This window comes from Panthera uncia, assembly GCF_023721935.1.
Source record: "Panthera uncia isolate 11264 chromosome A1 unlocalized genomic scaffold, Puncia_PCG_1.0 HiC_scaffold_16, whole genome shotgun sequence".
Lineage (NCBI taxonomy): Eukaryota > Metazoa > Chordata > Mammalia > Carnivora > Felidae > Panthera > Panthera uncia.
The window spans coordinates 78,646,954-78,667,800 of record NW_026057576.1 but is presented as its reverse complement, the minus strand read 5'-3'; the positions used below and the strand labels follow the sequence as shown (position 1 = coordinate 78,667,800).

At 54.0% G+C, this 20,847-nt stretch overlaps 1 protein-coding gene across 2 annotated transcripts in view; it reads right to left on the bottom strand.

Annotated features, from left to right (window-relative positions):
• SPACA7 (sperm acrosome associated 7) overlaps positions 1-20,402 on the bottom strand; it is a 28,234-nt gene extending 7,832 nt beyond the window's left edge. Inside the window, exons 1-5 of one of the 2 annotated variants that reach the window (XM_049647237.1) lie at positions 20,072-20,402; positions 16,526-16,585; positions 12,002-12,103; positions 10,982-11,089; positions 8,325-8,396 (exon numbers count right to left, since the gene is read on the bottom strand). In XM_049647237.1, coding sequence (XP_049503194.1) covers positions 8,325-8,396; positions 10,982-11,089; positions 12,002-12,103; positions 16,526-16,585; positions 20,072-20,372 — 643 coding nt within the window. In that variant the 5' untranslated portion in view covers positions 20,373-20,402. The remainder of the gene's footprint in view (positions 1-8,324; positions 8,397-10,981; positions 11,090-12,001; positions 12,104-16,525; positions 16,586-20,071) is intronic. The other variant, XM_049647238.1, reaches the window with a different exon arrangement.
• Between the last annotated feature and the right edge of the window lie 445 nt (positions 20,403-20,847).

Sequence of the window (20,847 nt, the reverse complement as noted above, 5' to 3'; positions counted from 1 at the left end):
CAAAAGAATCCTTATCTTACACCATATACACAACTTAACTCAAAATGGATCACAGCCCTAAAGTAAAATCTACAATTTTAAAACTTCCGGAAGAGAACGTGGAAAATGTTTGTGACTTTAAATGAGGCAAAGATTTCTTATTTGACACTGAAAACGAAACTTGATAAATTGGATTTGACCAATGTTAAGAACTTCTGATCTCTGAAAGACACTGGTATGCAAATGAAAAGCAAGCCACAGACTGGCAGGCAATCTTTCCGATCACACACGTGACAGAGGACTTGTATCCAGAATGTGTAAACACATCTCAAAACTCAACGGTAAGAAAACAGACTAAGGAAAATGGGCACTAGACCAAAGGAGATCTTCAGATGGCAAATAAAGACAGGAAAATACGCTCGGGATTACCAGTCACTAGGGAAGTGCAAACCCATGCCACAGTGAGACTCTTGTGTATCTGCTAGAGTGGCCTGGAGACAGAAAATCTCAGGTGTTGAGGAGGACCCAGGGTCGCTCCAATTCTGCTAGCAGGGATGCAACTTCTGCTGACAGTTTCTTTCTTTCTTTCTTCTTTAAAAATTTTTAATGTTTTTACTTATATTTGAGAGAGAGAGAGAGAGACAGAGTGCAAGCGGGGGAGGGGCAGACAGAGAGACACAGAATCCAAAGCAGGCTCCAGGCTCTGAGCTGTCAGCACAGAGCCCGACACGGGGCTCGAACCCACGAACCCTGAGATCATGACCTGAGCTGAAGTCAGATGCTCAACCCACTGAGCCACACAGGTGCCCCCCATTGACAGTTTCTTATACAGTAAAATATAGCTGCCATACATTTAGCTGTTTACCTAAACTAAAGGAACATTTTTATTCACCCAAAACCTTGTATGGGAATATCTCCAGTGGCTTTATTTGTAATTCCCAAGCTCATTCAGCTGGTGAGTGAGTAAGCCAGCAGGGGCTGCAGGGAGGGGAACCGAATAATTACGGGCAAACATGCATGCGTCTCAAATGCGTTGTGCTAGTTGAGGAAGCTACACTCAAAGGTCTACATGGTCTTTGTAGTGTATGACATTCCGGAAGGGGGAAAATTACAGAAACAGGACACAGGTCAGTATATTAGGGCTCTGTGGAAGCAGCGTGGAATTTTCTAGTAATGGACCTCTTCTGTATGTCATTTGTGGTGATGGTTACATGACTCTAGAAAGGATGAATTTCCCTGTATCGCACTGAATCTTACTAAAACACAGAAAGTCTAGTAATAACGCCTAACACTTCTTATGAATCAAGATCTGCCCCAAGTTCTTACCTTTTCAACCAATTTAATTGTCCCAATGACCCCACAGCTTAAGGCACTATGACTCCCAGCTTACAGATGATGAAACAGGTTCGAAGATGGCAGAGCCAGTAGGCAGTGGAGCCGGGGTCTGACAGGCTCTTCCTCTCTGCCCTGCACTCTTTCCCACGTCCCATGTCCCACAGACACTTGTCCGTTTCCAGGCCCATTCCGCCGAGAAGGATGGCAGGAAGGTTAGCTGGACTTCCACTGGCAGATGAAAAACACCACGGGGTTGAGATCAAGCAGAAAATGACCCATGCCCCCAGGGGACGGTCATATCACATGAGCAGTCCCACCTATCGCTTAGCGGGAGAGAAGGGCTCCAGCCCAGGAAGGAGAGCCTGTCAGTTTCCAAGAGGTGCCCTGCTGTGGCGGCCAGAATTTCACATTAGAGATTCATTCCTTGGAGCCTACTTTAAACCTTCCTTGCCGTGCTGTCCCCAGGTGTGGCGTAGGAGGACGACATTGTGGTGTCTATACTTTTTTGTCTCTGGGGCAGTCGGTGGTGGAGCTCAGCGTAGCCCTGAGCAATGAGTCCTCAACACGTGGGGTTGCTTGACTGCCCTGCTGAGAGCCCGCCCATGTGCCCGCTGGGGGCGGGGTCTGGAGCCCCAGGAAATGCTCCGCCTGTGGCCACAGGCCCAGGATGCACACCTGCTCCCAGAGGGGCCTGCGTGTTGCGTGGGCTCGGAGAGAAGGGACGCCTGGGGGTGCCCAGCTACGCTGAGCCGCAGGGGCCCCGAAAGGTTCCTGGGAGCGGGTATCGGACCGTCTTTGATCTGCATGGTCATTTCTAGTGGCTCAGCCTAAGACCCTAGTCCTCAGGGAGGTGTTCTAATCTACTCATTCCTTCTAATTTGGAAGCTTCCAAAACCTGCTCGCTGTTGACCAGAGACAAAGAAGAAGACTGGTTTCTAAGGGGCCTGTTTGTCTACAAATGACATGAACTGACTTCTAACCCAGTGTAGATAAAATCATGGCACACCTGGGGGTCTAGGACGATAAACGAGCAGAAGTCCCCTTCGTCCTAAAGTCAGTGTGAAGGGAAGAGAGTGTCCGCAAATCTCACTGGCCCAGAGCACTGGACTGGAGATGATGTTATCTTGTGGCCATGAGAAAGTTCTAGATAGATGTGCCCACAAAAGCTGGGGAGGACCCCTCCCCTGAGGCACCCCAGGGAGGCAGGAAGCGCTGGCTGCTGGCTTCTGAGATGGAAATCATTTCCTGCAGGGACACCTGAAAGGTAAAATCACCTCCATTGTTCTCCCTGGCACCCGTCCTGCACACTCACAGCGCAGGTGGGAAAGACAGGACGGGTGGAGGCAGGGTTTGCAGAGCCACGGGCAGAGCCAGAAAAACCAAGAACTGGTCACAGAGCTGGTCCTCACTGCTCCAGGCAGCCGCAGGGGAGCCCCGGCCCCGGGTTCTCCAATGCCCTTGGAAGCGGTGTGAATCTCCAGGGCTAGGTCCTTGGCTCCCCAGCCTGAGGTCCCGACATAGGACCGCCGTGAGGTCCCTCGGGGTGATTTGAATGTGACGGGGCCAGGCACACCGTGAGCGCTCCGAGGGGGAGAACGTCACTGTTGCTGCAATGGTTGTAACAGTCATGGAGGGACGATTACCTTTCATACTTATGCACCATTGACGACACTTGCACTATTCACCTGCTGACTCGCTGATTCGGCAAACGCCAGGCAGCAGCCGCTGTGCCGGGTGCTAGGTCGGGGGCCACGTGAAGGGTGCCTCCTGGTGCCTGTCCAGGAGGGGCGCACAGGCCAGGGCCCATCACAGTTAGCGGAGCTCTGGACTTCGTGTCCCCCTTCCGTGGATGCACACGGAGGAGTACAGGGAGTAAACGCAGAGGGGAGTGGATAGAAGCCTCGACTAGAAAACATTCGCAGACAACCGTGGGATCCTGTGGTTCCTCCCAAGGAAGGACAGAAGTGACGGCTTTTCAAGTCAAAAGATCATTGTAGACACTAAGCTTTCCTTCTCTCAGGTGAGGCCCTTACCTGTCCCTGTACCTGGAGCGTCCATCTGTGTGTCTCCACTGACATCGCCATCATCCAGATACATGCCTCGTGCTCCACACGGTGGGTTTCTTAGTCTTGTCTGCTAGCTCTGAGGACAGGACTATGCTTACGCGGCTTCTGGGAGACTCCAGACCCGGTGGATGCCGGAGTCAGCAGCGACCCTCCTGCCCACTCGCTCGGGAAGTCTCTGCCGAGGGCCTGTTGTCTGCAGCTACCCTGGGGCAATGTGGCGCCCTCCAGAGCATGCCTGTGGGGGGCCCTGCTTGTGCTGCTCTGGGCCTCCGGGGGCCGCGGGGTTTCCTAGAAGCAGCCACGCTTGTCGCGGTCGGACCTGGAGTCATGGAGGAGGCATCCCCTGGGCGATGGCTGTTCTCTCACTGGCTGTGGCACAGCCACTAAATCTGCTTTCCTGGATCGGGAGAGGAGTGACGGTGGCTTCCTCCCCTGGTGGTCAGGGGCTGCCACCCCAATGTGTTCCACACACAACTCCCTGCTCCTTCAAAGCTTCAGACTGCGCACGCGACAGTATCGGGCCGTCCACAGGTCACCTGTCCCCGTCCTCCTCAGCACCTGCCCCACTATGTGGGAGCCACGACTTTGCAGGGCTGTGTCTCCGACCGCGAGGTACTCAAGGACGGGCTGAAGAAGTATTGCTATTGTCACTGACAACCACGTGCTGGTTGAACTGCCTCAGGGTCTCTCGCCCACAACAACGTGGCTCGGGGCAAAAATGCACGTGCAGCCCACAAATAACACCCACAGCTCTCAGTCTGCAGCACAGCAGCGGCCTGGCAACACTGAACACAGGTCCGTCCTTGCTCACGGGCCAAAGTCTGCAACGTCACTGTCCCACCCAGACCACAGCCTCCTCACGGGAACGTGGGGGCGGGGCTCCAGGCAACCGATCACTCAGAAACAACCTCCCGGCCGGCCAGCTGGGGCCTCCCCACCACCACCGCCCCGCAGGACCCCACGGTCCCCGCCCTTCCCTGGCCAGGGCCGGGCGTCAGGGGCCCCGGGTCACCGGGACCGAGAACAGCCCAGCAAACCAGACAAGGCTCCTCTGACCCTCGCACGATCTCTTAGTGAAAATAAGACGGCAGAGCATTTACTTCTTTTTTACTGCAGTCCACATCCGGCAAGACACCCCGGGCTTGTTTCCGGGCACTGACAGAGGGTGTCCACTGCCAGGCGATGTCATGGGGCGCCCTAGAGTTCACGTGGTGGCCTCGTGGAAATGGGGCTGCGGCAACTGTGACCAGCTCAGAGCCGGCCCACGGGTAGCAGGGCGGCCCCCATCCAGCGTGACTGGCGTCATAATTAGAGGAGGACATTCAGCTGCAGAGCAGTGCGTAAGGAGCAGGCATGTGGTAACAAGGCAGGGGTCGGGGAGGCTGCTGCAAGCCAGGGAACCCAGGAGGCCTGGGGAGACCCCTGAGAGCTGGGAGAGCGTGGGAGGGACTCCCTCACGGCCTGGAAGGAGCCTCCTGCCAAAACCTTCGTCTGGGACTTCTGCCCCCAGGACAGAGCGACAACGGGTCTCAACAGCACAGGAAGCCAGCACGCAGGAGGACAGCCTCTGGAGCAGCCTGGGGGGCTAGCAGAGGGTGGGGGGCCGCCTGTGCCCATGGTCTTCACGTGCTCACAGCTCCCCTCCGGCGGGACCTGGCCCTTTGGGTCTCGGGCACAGGAGCCTCATCAGCACCGGCCTTACAAGTGTCGCTGCCCCTGGGAAGTTGATTTCCTGGCCCACGCGTGGTGCCCCCGCAGGAGGCCGGTTCCTGGGGAAAGGTGGCTTGGGGAGCCCATGGCGCTGACTCTCACGAGGGAGACGGTTTCTCTCCGGATGCGCTCATGTCCTCATCCCGTCTTGCTCTGCCACGGCCTGTCTTTGTCCTTTGCTGTCCGAGAGCTTAGAGAAAAGATTTCCTTCTCCGTTTTTCTCCTGGTTCTCCAGTCGGCTCCTCCACCATCACACGGGCCTCCCTGGGTCCCCCGATGGGTCCCAGAGCACCCACCACGCCCAACACGCAACGATTCTATCGAATTGCCTTTCAGTGGCTTGTGAAGTTGTGAAACATTATGGAATGTTGCCTTTTTTGGGTGTTAATGGATCCACGTTTCCTCCACATATTCCCACAGTGGCATCTGGGCCAGTGTTTTGCTCAAATGAACCCCACGATTTCAGGATCCCCTTGACAGCTGGTTCATCCAGAGCCCACGGACACCTGCCTGGTACAAAGCGCTGGGTGACAAGGAGGACACAGCAGCCCCTTTGGGAACACACAGGGGACTCGTGGGGCTGGTGGGGGGCGGGCAGGGAACAAAGCAGGGGCCGTGCTTCCCCAGAGACCAGAGCCCCAGCTCTACTGTGCATCGTTCCCTCAGTTGTTTTTTTTTTTTTTAATTTTTTTCAACGTTTTTTATTTATTTTTGGGACAGAGAGAGACAGAGCATGAACGGGGGAGGGGCAGAGAGAGAGGGAGACACAGAATCGGAAACAGGCTCCAGGCTCCGAGCCATCAGTCCAGAGCCTGACGCGGGGCTCGAACTCACGGACCGCGAGATCGTGACCTGGCTGAAGTCGGACGCTTAACCGACTGCGCCACCCAGGTGCCCCTCGTTCCCTCAGTTTTTAGGGGCCAGGTTGAAGTGGGAGTTGTCTTAACACTTCTGTTCAGCTTTTTCCAAACGCTCGAAAGTCTGGCTCAGGTTGTGGCAGGAAGAGGAAGTGACTGGGGGCCTGGGGCCTCGTCACAGCCCAGGCTCTGCTTCCTCGACACCTCCCCCTGGAGGGAGGCTTTGGACTTCATGAGGCGGTTTCCTCTTCACTGAAAGGGCTAACACAAGATCCAGGTACACATTGTGTACTTACAGCGCGACAGCTTATTTACGTAAAGATGAAAAAATGGACAAAGACACAGCAGGTAAACTGAAATAACAAGAAAGCAGGTGGTAGTGACCCTTACATCAGGGAAAGTAAAATCCAAGCCCGAAAGCATTAAACATGACAAAGAAGGGCTCTTTTTAATACCGAAAGCTAGAGTTCGTAACGGAGAGATAATGCTCATGAACATCCTTGCGCCAAATGTCACAAGAATCACGCTCGTAAAGCAAAAACTACAGGAAATGCAAGGATGTGTACAGTGGGAGGATTTACACCCCATTCTAGGGAAAGATTAGGGAGAAAAGAAGAGGTGAGCAGAGAGGGGCCTAAACCACATCATCAATAAGCAGATACTATAAGTACCCTTACCTCCCCGGCAGAGTGCACACCTTCTCAGTGCTCTCGCAGCATTCACAGAAATTAATGTCAGGTCACAAAGAAAATGTACATCAGCCACACAGTAGCACTACTGAAAACACTTCCCGATCATAGTTTAATCAAACTAGGAATTATTAACAGAAACAAAGAGAAAAGGCCCTACTACCTAGAAATCAGAAAACACCTCTCAGACAACTTTTGGGTAAAAAGGAACTATGCACTAAAATTTGTAGAATTTCTGGGAGATAATGACAATGAAAACATGATATATGAGAATCTATGGGACACATTTAAAGAGCAGAGCACCAACCACTTATTGGTAAAATGAAGTCAGTGAGCCACTCAGCCTGAAGACTGGGAAAGGCAGCAAAGCTCACTACAAACAAAGCATAAAGAAGGAAATAGTAATGACAAAGACACAGATAAATAGGGGTGCAGAATGGAAACTCGGTGTAGTTAGTTAATATGCCAATACCCTAGATCTTCGGAAGAAATTAATACATTAGACAAAATGCTGGTTTACCTAATAAGGAAGATAAAAAAAGAGTATATATTTATAAAATAAGACATGACAAGGGGGAAATAGCAGTAGAAACAAATGATATTTTTAAAATAATGCGATGAGTTGGAGACTTCCTTGCAAATACGTTTGAGAACACAGAAGAAATGGATGTTTTTCTAAAAAAATATGCATTGCTAAAATTGACTGCATCTGATTAAGAAAGATTAAATGAATCACTTTGCCTAGAAGAAATAGAGAGTTACTGAGTAATTACTCTAGGAAAAGCACCAGAATGAGATGGTTTCACAGGGCATTTCTGACTAGTCTGAAAAGACCAGATGGTTTCAATGCTCTTTAAATTTTCTAAGAGATTCAAAAAGAAAGAAAAAAAATTTTTAAATCTTTGTTATGAGGCAGGTATCACACTGACATTTCAATCTGATAAAAAGTACCAAAAAACACTACAGACTAATACCACCTATGAACTGTATTTGGGTGCAAAATTACTAAATAAAACACCAACGAGCAGGATGAACATGACCAAGTGAGATCTGTTCTAGGAATGCAAGGTTGGTTCAACACTGGAAAATCCATGCATACATCATTCACCGCATTAATAGATCTAAAGAAAAAAACTTCAGCATTGCCAAAGATAATGAAAATGGTCGGGACAAAATGTAAAAAAGTTGGTGGATACTTTTTTTTTTACACATGAAAATACATAAGTCTTTGTCCTAAAGCCAGAATCTTACTTATTGGCTAAACTTATTCTGCTAAGACTGTGAATGAGGCACTGAAACCCACTAACTCTGCTACTTCCAACCACTGTTCTAGAAACATGAGCTAATGCAATTAGACAAGAGAAACCAATGAGATGCATAAACATTGGTAAAGAAGAAGAAAATTCTATTTGTACGTGATAATGCAGTATGTTTGGAAAACCCTAAAGCATCAATGTTAAAATGAACTGAAACAATAAAAGGATTTAAGAAGAGAGCAGAATAATACTTAGCCTTCAAAAATCAACAGCATTCAAATACACAAAGAAAACAGTTACAGCACACAGGGCAAAGATGTCCTCATTTGTAACAGCAGCAAGGCAGACTGACTCTCCTGCCCCATCTTCCCGGCATGCAGGCAGAGGTAGCTACGGAGTCACAGTCACTGTCATTGGAAACTCTGTCCTTACCGCCAGAAGAGAACTGTGATTCACTGTAACCCTCAGGATTGCTGAGTCGGTAACTCTGGTCAGTACTGGGTTCTTCGATGACGAACATGGAAAAAACAGGTAGACAGTGTTTTGATTACACATTTATGAACATTTCGGCCATGTTTTATTTTCGAACATTAAGTTGAAATGCAGTATCATTTTCAAATTTTATTTAAAAATGTGTTCTTGGGGCGCGTGGGTGGTTCAGTCGGTTAAGTGTCCGACTTTGGCTCCAGTCATGATCTCACGGTTCGTAGGTTCAAGCCCGCATTGGGCTCTGTACTGACAGTGAGGAGCCTGCTTGGGGTTCTTTCTCTCTCCCTCTCTCTCTCTCTCTCTCTCTGCCCCTCCATGACTTGCACCTTCTCTCTCTCTCAAAATAAATAAATAAGCTTTAAAAAATAACGTGTTCTGGAAAGCCATGGCACAAGTATCAAGTCAGGCATCATCTATCAACACCTTGTATTCACTTGTTTGCTGGCCCCACCTCCCAATTAGGAGAATTTACATCTCCAACAACATGCAAACACACGCCCAGCAGGCTGTTGCCGTGGCACCCTGCAGAACTGTAGAGACAATGTAAAATGGAAACAAGTAGAAAGACGGCAGGCACGAGACATGGTTCACTGGCACAGGGGCGTGCCCCGCTGGAGAACCAGGCACCAGCTCCCTTAAGGGTGTGCGGTGGCTCCCAGCTTGGTGTGAGGGGACAAAGCAGAGCCTGGTGGGCGCCCTCACCTAACAAGGGAGGTGATCTGAGTGTACATGAATCTCATTTGAGCCCAAGGGAACACGGGACTCGTGGGGATGGCCCACTAGGCATGCACGTGGTGGGCCACTAGCGGATTCTGGTACATACCTCTGTCTATCATGATGACCTCCAAAACCATAGTAATGCCCACATATACAAATACAAACATCTAACATCAACAGCATGAGGAATGAGCCTGGCTTCACGGGAAACGAGGGGCACACAGAAAGGGCGGGAGGAAAGACGTGCCCCGGGTGACCCTGCGAACCACACGTGAGACAGAGACAAAGAACTCCTCACTGACACTGCTCTCCTGTTGGCCAATCTGATTTTCCCAAGGGGTGGGGGGAGCAATCCGAAGTCTCTAGACTAAGCAAGTGCTTCAGTTACTGTGGAAATGGGAGCCAGATTTTTAAGAAAGTTCCAAGGAGCGGGATGGAGGCCTGTCAGCTGCAGGTCATGGTTTTACGTAGAGAAAGAGGGAGACAGTTTAATATGGCTGCGTGTGCACGTGCCTCTGTGTTTGTGCGTGTGCACGCCTGTGTTGCACATTTGTGTGTGCGTGACTGGTTGTGTGTGTTTGTATCTGCACACGCATGTGTGTCTGTAGGTCTGCATAAGCACACACGTCTGCGTGTGCCTGTGTGCACACGCATGTGTGTCTGTGTGTGCATGTGCTTATCTGTGTACATGTGTCTAGCTGTGTGTGCACGTCTCTGCATGTGTACTGCGTGTCTCTGTGTGTGCACATCTCTGCGTGTGCACGAGCATGTGTCTCTGCATATGCACATGCGTGTCTGTGTGCACGAGCGTGTGTCTCTGTGTGCGCACGTCTCTGCATGTGCACAAATATGTGTCTCTGTGTGTGCATGTCTCTGCGTGTGCACGAGTGTGTGTCTCTGTGTGTATGTGTCTCTGCGTGTGCATGTGCATGCGTGCGTGTGTGTCTCTGTGTGTGGTCACATACTTCCCAGCCCAGCCTGCTGAAGGAGGCAATGACATTCTACTCAAGTCCACCTGACACCCACTTTGTTTCTAAGTTCCATCCTTTGGTGAAAAAGAATCACGACTCCAGGGCTGGGGCTGGGAGGCTAGAGGCCCAGAACACCTCATGGTGCCAGAAAGTGGGGAGGTGTTCAGAAGGAGGGGGCACAGTAACAGGACCAAAGAGCCAAATGGAGGGACCCCCCAAGGCAAATCTGGGGTAAGTGAATGAATAAATAAGGTACAAGCTCTTCCTCAGGGCAAAAATCCCAATAAAGAAACACAGAAGGAGTGATGGAAGCAGAAAGCTGCCATTTCACAAGCTCTCTTCTCTAGAGCCTGCCACAACCCTTCACGGGCCAGGCGTCCCGCGAGCTACATGGGCACCTTTCTTTTGCGTCATCTTTAGGGTGAGGAAAAGATCTGTCACCCCGTGGGGGGCTAGCTCCTCAGCCTCAGAGCCTGAACACTGGAGTTCATTTCAGCAACCTTGGCCGTTGGAGGGACACTTTCCCTCACTCCGGGGGAACCTCCCTGGTGGTGGGGGCGACACTGGCTCTCCCTGCCCAACCCCTGACCCCCAGGGAGAGGCAGGTACCCAGCTGACGTGTGGGAGGGGCGGGCAGTGTGGCGGCCCTTCCTCCCAGCTAGTGGCCACCTGCCTGCCGGGACCTTCCTGCCAGGCTCTGCTTCTCTGGGTCAGAACCACGGGCAGGGGTGGTGGGCAGGCGGTTCCTCGATGAGACGGGAAATCAGCCCAACTGGAGTGAAGCAGCCTCAATCTCTCCCCAGCCACGCTTTCATCCTCCGTGACGGGGACTTCCCCATGTACATCTGCCTGGCTCCTCTGTCCTCCCCACCACCTTCTCCTAAGGCAAGGGCATTACTGTGTTGCATTTACCATTATTGAAAATTTTGTCCTCACTGCCAATAGAGAATTGTGAATTATCGGAGAGTCCATGATAATTCTGAGTGCCACCAACTTCAAAATTCTCATTCATGCTGTCATCTTTGATGAAGACCATGGAAAAAATAAGGAAACAAATTTTTGATTACACATACACGAACGTTTGGGTCCACACTGTATCTTACGGAACGCTAACAGTTGTCAAGGTCTACTGAAAACGTGCCTTGGAAAGTTGAGATGTACCAGAGTCAGGCGTCATTTGACCGCCTTGAACCCAGCAGTTTGGGCCCCAGCAGATGCTGGGTGGTGTTCGTCCCAGGAACCGGAATTCACATCTGGGTGCACAATTGCAAGAAAGTGCTGAACTTCCCAGCTGCTGAATACAGTTCACGCACTGCTTGTGGATTTCTGCTCCCGGCCTCCCCTTGGCAACTGTCAGCCAAATACTGGGTCTTGGTTCCCAGCAAGCTGTTTCACTGATCGACACGCACCCCGGACACCACGGAACCGCCCTTTGGAAAAGCGCCTTCTCTCTCCACGTTCACTACTAGCGGTGTGGCCTCGGGCAGGTTCTTCAGACCTTTGTTCTGTCCCGCTTGCAATGGGGTCAATGTCACTGCCCGCGCTCTCAACGCTTAGGTACGTGTCAGTGAGCGGGTGGTCGCAAGTCCCCGTTTCCATGTGTCCCCCCTGTTCCCGCAGTGGCTAAGCCGCCTTTGCATCCTGAGCACAAGAGCCTGCTTGCGTGTGCACCCCCGAGACCACCCCAAAATAAGAGGAACTCGTCTCTGCCAGCCTCGGCTTGGCCGCCTCAATCTCGGGAAGGTTACAGAGAAGGTTGGACACCTGTTTCTTGCACACCGCCATTTGCTTTTGCCCCAGAAGTAAGCTGGCCTTAAAGAATGTAAACTGGTAGGATTATGTCTTCACAATCAGACCTCTAGGTCTGACCTAGACCACAGACCTCTAGGAGTACACGCAATGCAATCACAGGTTTAAAAAATGTATACTTGCTTTTATCGTTGAACAACTTTGTTGACAATGTTGATGCTGTCATGTGCTTTCCAGCCACTGATGACTTATTTGGATTCAACATCTCTTGGACTAGAATTTCATCTTGGGAAAAGCACATAAGGACATGTCAGAACCAGCAGAGCAGGACAGGTACCCTTTTGTTCTACCTGGACCGAAGGCAGTCTGTGAAGCGGGACTAGAAACCGGAACTCAAGGGGCACCGTGGAGATGGACAGGGTTGGGGTCTCTAAAGAGCCCTGTCTGGGGTGGGAGATCACCGCCCCCCTCAACAACTCCTGAAAACTTGAGGATGTCCAGATGCCCTGGACAATAAACTTTGTTCCCCAAAGACACGAGGCTAGAAAGCCTGGTCCAGATGCCGTCCCACCTCTACTCTCTGCCCCTCTGTCCTTCTGTCCCCTCTGAGACTTTCCCCAAGCTGTCCCCTTGGAGGCACCCGGTCTTTCCCGATTTCTGCAGAACGCAGCATTGTTTTCTCTCTCCCTCTACGTCTCCCTGACAGCTCCCAGGAAGCTTCTAACGTAAGCACACTGGGCTTTGCGTCAGACAGACGGGACCCACGTCCTGGTTTCACTCTCACTGGATCACGACCCAGGCAGCTTCTACTTGGACCCTCAGTTTTCTCCTCTGTAAAATGGGTCTGTCTTATCTCATCAGGCATGTTACGAGGGTCACATAAAGCCGTGTATGTGGAAAGCCCTTAGCACAGTCGGGGACCGTGGTGGAGACTAATGTAATTTAAAAGACAGCAGCTGGGAGTCGACCGACCTCTGCCGCCTACGAGGAACCCTGAGCAATCGGTCCAGGTGCTGAGGCTGGAGCCCACCTAGCAGGCGATGACTAGTTTGCCCAGACTTTCCTGGTCCACATCCTGGGAGCCCTGAGATCCTGGGCAAAGCACACGGCTGCCCACCCGGGTTCCAAGTCATGTGACTTACAGGAGTCCAGGGGAACAGACGTGAAGGGCCACTGGAAACAAAGGTTTCACCACCATGTACGGGAAGACGCTCTTGCACGGCTCTGTGTGGCGTCCTCCAACCTCCCCCACAGAAGCTAAACTTGGCTGGGGCCGTGGGGCGGCTGGGGGCTCGGGACATGCAAAGGTCAGCGAGCCTACTGGCTTTGACAGGAACTTTGCTTCTCCCGGTAGAGAGAAGTGGGTGGCTTCACCCCCCACACCCTTACTTTTCCCTGCCCTGGAAGTAGACACAGTTCTGGGACTGTGGACGCCATCCATGACCACAGGCAGAAGCTCAAGTGATGGCCAGGGTGGCCTCAGGGCCATGACTTGATGTCGCCGAGCTGCTGGTGACACAGGAGCACAGCCCCTTACTGCTGCCATTCTGGCCCTGCTCATGTGGCCAGTGGTTTTTGCCACACCTGTTTCCACCTTGAGAAGATTTTGGCCACTCTTCTGGGCCAGTTATTGTGCAGAAGAGCCCATTTTAAGTCCCGAAGATCAAGGTGTCTAGTTAGATTTTGGGTCAGACAGAAGAGCGGAGATTCATGGGAATAATAAACTTGTATTGAGCACTTACTGTGTGCCAGAAACTGTCCAGGTGCCTGGGGGTCAAGGGCGGCCCAGCCCTGGTCCTTGGTCTCTGTCTGGAGCAAATACGCAGCCGCGTGCGAGGGGCAGGACTCTACATGTGTGATTGTGCACAGCACTTTACAGAGCACCCACCAGGGGCCGGGACAGGAGCCTGACTGACCAGCTCAAAGCAGTGGGAGCTCCTGGAACCAGTCTACCTCGTGAAGGAAGTCGGGTGGCCTCCTGGGGACACTAGAGACCATCAGCTGCACACATCCTGAGAGGTCCTCAAAGTGGGCGGGGACAGTCCTCAGGGCCAAGAGGAGGCCGAAGCCAGCCGACCTCACACCACCTTCAGAGGGGGGGCTGGGGGACACCTCAGAGGTGAGCAAACCCAAACCACAAGTTCCAACAGGCCTCCAGAGGCACTGTGCGTGTAATCGTAGCAGAAACCTTCAGGGAGTGACAGAGCATCAGGTTGCTGTACGAGTGAGACAATGCTGTCTTTGAATTGTGTCTAATTTCTTATGGGTAACTTGTTGTTTCTGATAAATGAGATACTGAATATACAAACAGACAAGCACCAGACCTACGTCAAAATAAAACCAGCCCATGGTGTCGGCCGTAGCCCAGACGGCCGGGTTGGGGGGGTGCCTTCCAGAAGGCACTCCTGTAGCCGCACCTCCACCCCCGGGCAATCTGCCCCTGAAGGCAGGACGGCTTCTCCAACTGTTGTCCTGCTTCCAACCTGGGACCAATCAGAGAAAGCCCCGTGTGCTTCCCTAACCCATCCCTGGACCTGCTTCTGGTTAGCTGCCCCGGTGTCCTGGCCAGCACCCACGTCTGGGCCCCCCCACCCAGCTGTCCTGGCCCAGGACCTCCCCCACGGGCGCCCCCCGCCGCCCCCCCCCCCCCATTGCTGTTCTGGGCTAGCACCTCCGCTAAGCACCCCTCAGCTGTCCTGGGCCAGCACCTCCCCCCCCCCCCCCCCCCCCCCCCCCCCAGCTGTCCTGGGCCAACACATTCCCCAGGCCCCTCTCCCAGCTGTCCTGGGCCAGCACCTCCCCCAGGGTCCCTGCCCCCAGCCACCTCTTTTCCATCCTGAGCTCTCCCCGCCCCACCCACTTGAGTCTCTGCCACAAGCACATGGCGGTGGCCTGGCGGATGCCCTGCTACAGGGAGCTCTGAATGGGCAGACCCTACTGTTCTCACGCGGTGGCCTCACTTATTTCCAGAGACAAGGATGTCTTACTCGCCCGCCCCTACCCGGGGGAAGTATGGGGAGGGTGGACAGGGAGCCTCAGCTCCCCTTCTGGGCTTAGTTGATCAGAAATCCCAGTGACTCATCCTTTCCGACTTTCTCCACAGTAGCCGGGACTTTGGGGGGTCAGCCCACGGGATGGAGGGGGTGCTGGGGTCAGGACTATGGTCCTGCGGGGCCTGGGACGGTCAGAGCCCCCAGGAAACTTGGGAGCGTTTGTCTCCACCGCTCATGGACCTGCTGGTGCCCCGTTCTTGCTGGAAAGTTCACCTGATGAGGCCTCACCCTTCCAGGTCTGGCACCCTCAGACTTACCTGACCTGCACGTAGCATTTTTAAGGGCATCTAAGTCACACCTTTAAGCTCACACCTGCGTGGGGCAGGGGCCTCCATGCACCTGAGTTCTCCCCAAGGCCTGGACCACACACAGAGCTGATGTCCTGTCGTTTTACGGCCAGGACCTGCTTCAGGGGGACTGAGGCACCTGTGGGCATTGGAACCACTGCCTCTGAGTCTGAGACGGGAAGCGCAGAGATGAGTGGAGTAGCCCCAGACCAAACTGGAACATTCATTCATTCGCTCATTCATGTAATCTGCCAATCCACCTGTCTGTCTGTCTACCATCCCTCTGGCGGTCAGAGAGGATTTCCCAGGGCCTCTGCTGCATCAGACTTGGAAATGCAGCAAAGTCCAACGTCGTGGCAGAGACGCTGCTGGAAAGAGCCCACATCACCAGACAGGCACTCCGCTGTTTGAGTTTCTAGGGCTCCTGCTCAGACCCAGGGAAGTCCAAGTCCCCAGCCGGAGCCTAGGGGGAGAGCCGTCCCAGCAGGAGGGAGACTGCCGGGAGCCCTCTCTCTGCCCAGGGGGCTTCTACAAATGTGAAGTGAGGGCTGGACCAGAACTGGGGGCCCCGTAGCTCTGGCCATGTGGGACCCACGTGTGTCCGACTGACATGTCCTCTAAGCGTGAACTACACTGAACTGTGAATACTCTGTGTGACAAAAGGCTGAAAATACCTCATTAGTACTTTTATGTTGGTTATACGTTGAAATGATAACATCAAACAAAATGTGATTAAGTTTCACCCGCTTCTTTTAAAAAAAAATATGGCTACTGGATGGGGCGCCTGGGGGCTGAGTCGGTTAAGCATCTGATACTTGATTTCTGCTCAGGTCGCCATCTCACAGTTTTTAAGTTCAGGGCCCATATCAGGATCTGTGCTGGCAGCATGGAGCCCGCTTGGGATTCTCTCTGTCCCTCTCAAAAATAAAATAAACACTTAAAAAATATATGGCTACTAGACAATTTAAAACCGTATGTGTGGCCTGCGTTGTACTTCTTTTGAGCAGCCCTAAAGTCAGCGATTCCCAGGACAGCAGGGCTTCTGGGGAGGGCTGGATACTGGGCATTTCTTACGTGCTCCTGGCTGGCGCGGTTTGCTGGTCTGGGGACCTGCATTCAGAAGCGATGCTCCACGGCCCTTCTTGCGTCTAATGGCCTAAAATTCTACTTCTTTCCTGAATTCTTGGAAGTTTGACTCAGGTGAAAGCACTGAAGCCGTGGCCATGGCTGTGGCCATGGCGTGTGGTTCTAACCTCAAACCAAATCACACCCTCCACCTGTACCACCAGGTTCTCTGGGGAGCACCCATTCACAGGCACCCACCCCTCCAGATACAGACCAAATACCGATATGAGGAGGTTCCTTACCAAATATTCCAGGTATATCCTCCTGATCTTTTGAGTTGGGTGGCATTTCAGTGGTTGGACCTAGGGGGGAAATAAATACCCTAATAGTTTAACAATTCATTGAATTTGCACTGATCTCTCTCTCTGCGGCGCCCACCAGCCCGCTGCAGGGGGGAGAGGCCTGCAAGGGGTTCCCAGGACTGGGTTCTCATCCGGAAAGTGGCGGGCAAGGTGGCCGTGTGGTAGAGGGACGTGCCCTGTGCTCTGACTCCTGCCGTGTGGGGCAGTGCTCGCTGGCACCGTCCCTCAGAAGGGAACACGCGTCCTGGCACCAGGGATGACTGCCCTTGCACGTGCTCCGCGGACAGTCAACCAAGAGGGACGCGGACATCCTTTCTGAAGGGCTCCAGAGAGGCCGGTGCCTCTGGGAGCTTAGGGATGTGATTTGGGGAACGGTGGGGGTTCTCTGGTCGGGAGGGGGTCCCAGAGAGACTGGCCACCGGCTCTCTCCCCTTCAGAAGCAGAGTGATTCCAGGTGGTCTGTTTACAGGGAAGGCACGGGGTCTCAGGGGTGAGCCGGCCGGGCCAGACGGCAGACTTCCGTGGGATCCCTGGACGCCCGACCCCCAGCCTCCCTGGCCTAACTGGGGGCCCGACAGTGCATGGAGTGAGGGTTTCTGTACAGCGGCACCAGCCGGGGGCTCCCTACTACTCCTTTTGCTCAGAGCTGGGTGTCCTCGTCCATTTCCTCGACTCAGGGTCAAGGTCAGCCTCCCCTCCCGCCCCCGGGGAGGGGAGAGGGCACGCCCGGGACCCGCTGGGCAGCGCCACCTTGCCCGGCTGCACAGAGCTCGCAGGCGTCTGCAGACTCGTTCCAACAGTAAACCAGTGACGACGCTGATTTTCAAATGGTTTTAATGACGGACAATCTGCATACCAATGGCCTCATCTGCACGCGGGGCTTAGAACAATGCGGAAATCTCTGCAAGGAGGTCTGCACGGAGATGACAATCGCTTCCCAGTGTGCTGACCTCCCGGCAACGAGGCAAACAAAAGTACAGTTCGCCGAGGATGAGGCATTAATGAGTCATTAAGAATGGGCACAGCTGCGTCGAGCGAGCACTTTGTCAAAAATACTCTTTTCATTCTGTGTCTGTCCCGTGATTATAATGGGAGTATTGTGCCAGTCAGGCAGCAAGCGTGTGCAGAAAAATATTTATGCTCTAGAATACCCGCACGGTTTTCAAAGTGCATTGTCAACGGTGGCGGCTGTGGCGTGTTTCGCCTGTTGTCACCTCCGACTGACAGTCTCTCGGCTTCAAACCGCCGAGCGCCGGAGTTACCAGGATCCCTGACTACTCCTCCATATTTGCACAGTGCGCATCACGGACACCGGGAAGGGCTCGCTGCTGACCTCTGCGGCTGTGCTCTGGTTAATTTGGGGAAAACAAGGCAAACCAGGCCCGTGGCTGCCGTTCCCGTCTCTCCTCGTGGTCAGGGCGGCTCACGTTGGCCAACGTCACCAGTGCCCTGGGAGGCGGTAAGCCCCCGGGGGGGGGGACTTCAACCATCCCCGTTTTGACTGCAAACTTTCTAATAGATGAAGTTCTCATTTCCAGTTTCTCCCTTAACTCAAGCAAGACTCGGAGGGCAAAGCCTCCTCTGATGGGAATGGAAACTGCCTGAGCCGGCCGGAGCCCACACGTGATGGACCCCATGACAATGATGCACATGACCCTTCCTGTCCATCTGCCTGTGCCTTGGCCTCTGTCCCACATCTCTGCAGATAAACCTGGAAGGGTCTTTGCATTTGGAGACAGTCTTGGAGACACCAGTCCGCGCTGTCTTCTGGCTGTCGGCCTCACCGAAATGAACTCATTTCTCGTGTCACTACCACTGTCTCCACCTTTGGATTTTGTCAGCGGCCGGAGCTGGTCTGTTTGGGACCCCCGGAGACGGGTACTCCCGCTCCCCTGCGCCCCAGCCGCAAGCCCATAAGGAAACCCACTGTTTCCTTTCAGAAAATGATTTAGAGACTGCCCTTAACTGGCCTTTCAAGCCGGGAAGACCATGACGGTCACCTAAGGGTGTCCCTGTCTGGACAGGAGACCAGGTCGGGGAGGGGCGGGCTGCCTTAGGGCTGGAGGAGTGCTCCGTCACTGAGCGCTGGGAGCACCTCCCGAGGGCACTGGCACGTGACAGTCTGAGCAGGAAGGAGCAGCCTGGAGGGACACGCCCTCCCATGGGGGACACACAGCCCCCTCCTGTTACAGCCCCATCCGCACCCACGGCGTCGCAAAGGACACTGTCCTTGGGAAGCGCCTCAGAGCTCAGTTTGCTGAAGAAAAGGAAGTTGGGGATGTTCAGTCCTTTCAGGACCACCTGACTTCTGGCACGACTGCAGCCTGGCCCAACCCCTGCCCCCCAACCCGGACGTGTGGGCGTGGCAAGGGCGGGAGGGGACACAGAGCCGGCTCGGGCAGCACCCATGGTTCTACTCTCAGAGGAGCCCCCCAAACCTTGTGGGTGAGCCTTCAGGGTCCACTCAGCCATCCTTGGGAGCTGGGGCTGGAGGACCATCTCTGCCCCGTTCCTTCCATCTGTGGTGACCTGTGCGGCAGGTGTAAGAGTGGCCGGGTGGCCTGAGAATAGAGCTTCCTGGCAGGAAGTGGGGTAGGGGGGTCATGGAGCACCCCCTCCCTGCCATCCTTTGCTGGGGAGTCACAGAGTCCCATCCCGTCCCGACCGGCCTGTCCCCGCTCAGATCCTCCACAAGGAAGGGGCCAGCATGGGAGGGCCGGGGCCAGAGACACATGGGGGCCGTCCTGGGTGTGATCGGCACCCTCCCTGACAAGGGCATTCGGGGACCACGGCGGATCGGGTGCAGCCGGGATGAGCTGCTGTGCAGGCTTCCGTTAATTTTGTCCGGGTCTTCATGACACCGGCGTGTAAGGGACAACCGCCTCACGTTAGCAAGAAAAAGTTTAGGTGAAGCAGTAAGACCATTTGGACAGGACTACAAGGTCCCGGGACAGCAGCAGTGTGTGTGTGCAGGAAGTGCGGGGTGGCGGACGGGGCGGGGGCGGCAGGGTCTCTGTGCTGCCCCTCGACTTTCGGGAGGTTAGAAATTGTCTTTGTTTCCTTAGTTTAGGGGGAGAGGGAGAGAGAGAGAGAGAGAGAGAGAGCAAGCATGTGCATGAGCAGGGGAGAGGGGCAGAGAGGGGAGAGAGAGAAAACCCCCAGCAGGCTCCACACTCAGCACGGAGGCCAATGCGGGGCTGGATCCCATGACCCTGGGGTCAAGACCTGGGCCGAAATCAAGAGTCGGCCGCTCAACTGACTGAACCACCAGGCGCCCTAGAAATCATCTGTGATAACAAGTGAAAATACATCGCATACGCTCCTTCCCCATGGGGTTCTGGAGTTTGAAAAGGACTTTCAAGGTAGAAAAAGTGTTCAACTCGCTTCACTCTCTCCCAGAAATGGATGGGAAACTGGGGAGGTGGGGAGGGGCCTGACTCAGCCCCAGGGAGACGTGCGTTTCCCACCCGCCCAACAGCCACCCACCTGTGACTGTACCTGAAGTCATGTTGATGGGCTGGGGCTCCGTGTGGCGCCAGCAGGACAGCAGCAGGACAAACAGGGTCACTCCTCTGTCTCCTGCCATGTTCCCTCCAGCTGAAGGAGGAAGACCATGCCCTGAAGACCTTGGTCTCCAGGATACCCTGGAATGTCCAGGGTCCTGTGACATCACGGCAGGAAGTGAGCAGGGTCCCACCCTGTGTTCTGGGGAGGGTAGTGTCCAGCGTCCTGTGACCTCACAGCAGGAAGTGAGTGGGGTCCTGCACCCTCGTGCTGGGAGGGCCATGTCTGGGGAGCTGTGACGTCATGATGGGAAGGGCGCGGGGTCCTACCCCGTGTTCCGGGGAGGTTAGTGTCCAGCATCCTGTGACGTCATGGCAGGAAGTGCACAGGATCCCGCCCCTTATGCAGGGAGTCTGGTGTCCAGGGCCCTGTGACGTCACGCAGGAAGTGAGTGGCGTCCTGCCCCCTGTGCAGGGAGGGCTGTGTCGGGGCCGTGTGATGAAGCAGGGAGGCTGACTGGCGCAGTAGGGTAACAGAGATCCCCTTAGCGTGCTCACTTCCTGTTCTGGAGCCTTCTTTTGTCCTGCAGTCCTTGAAGCCCGAGGGGTGGGATAGTAATCAAGACTCTAAGGGCACGTGGCAGAGCCAACCAAAATCAGCTTAAGTGACAAGAGGTGCCTTGGAAGGCGGATGGTGAGCGCTGGAACCAGCATTTCCAGAAGAATAGGGCTGATGCCCCAGGTCTGCCACTCTCCCCC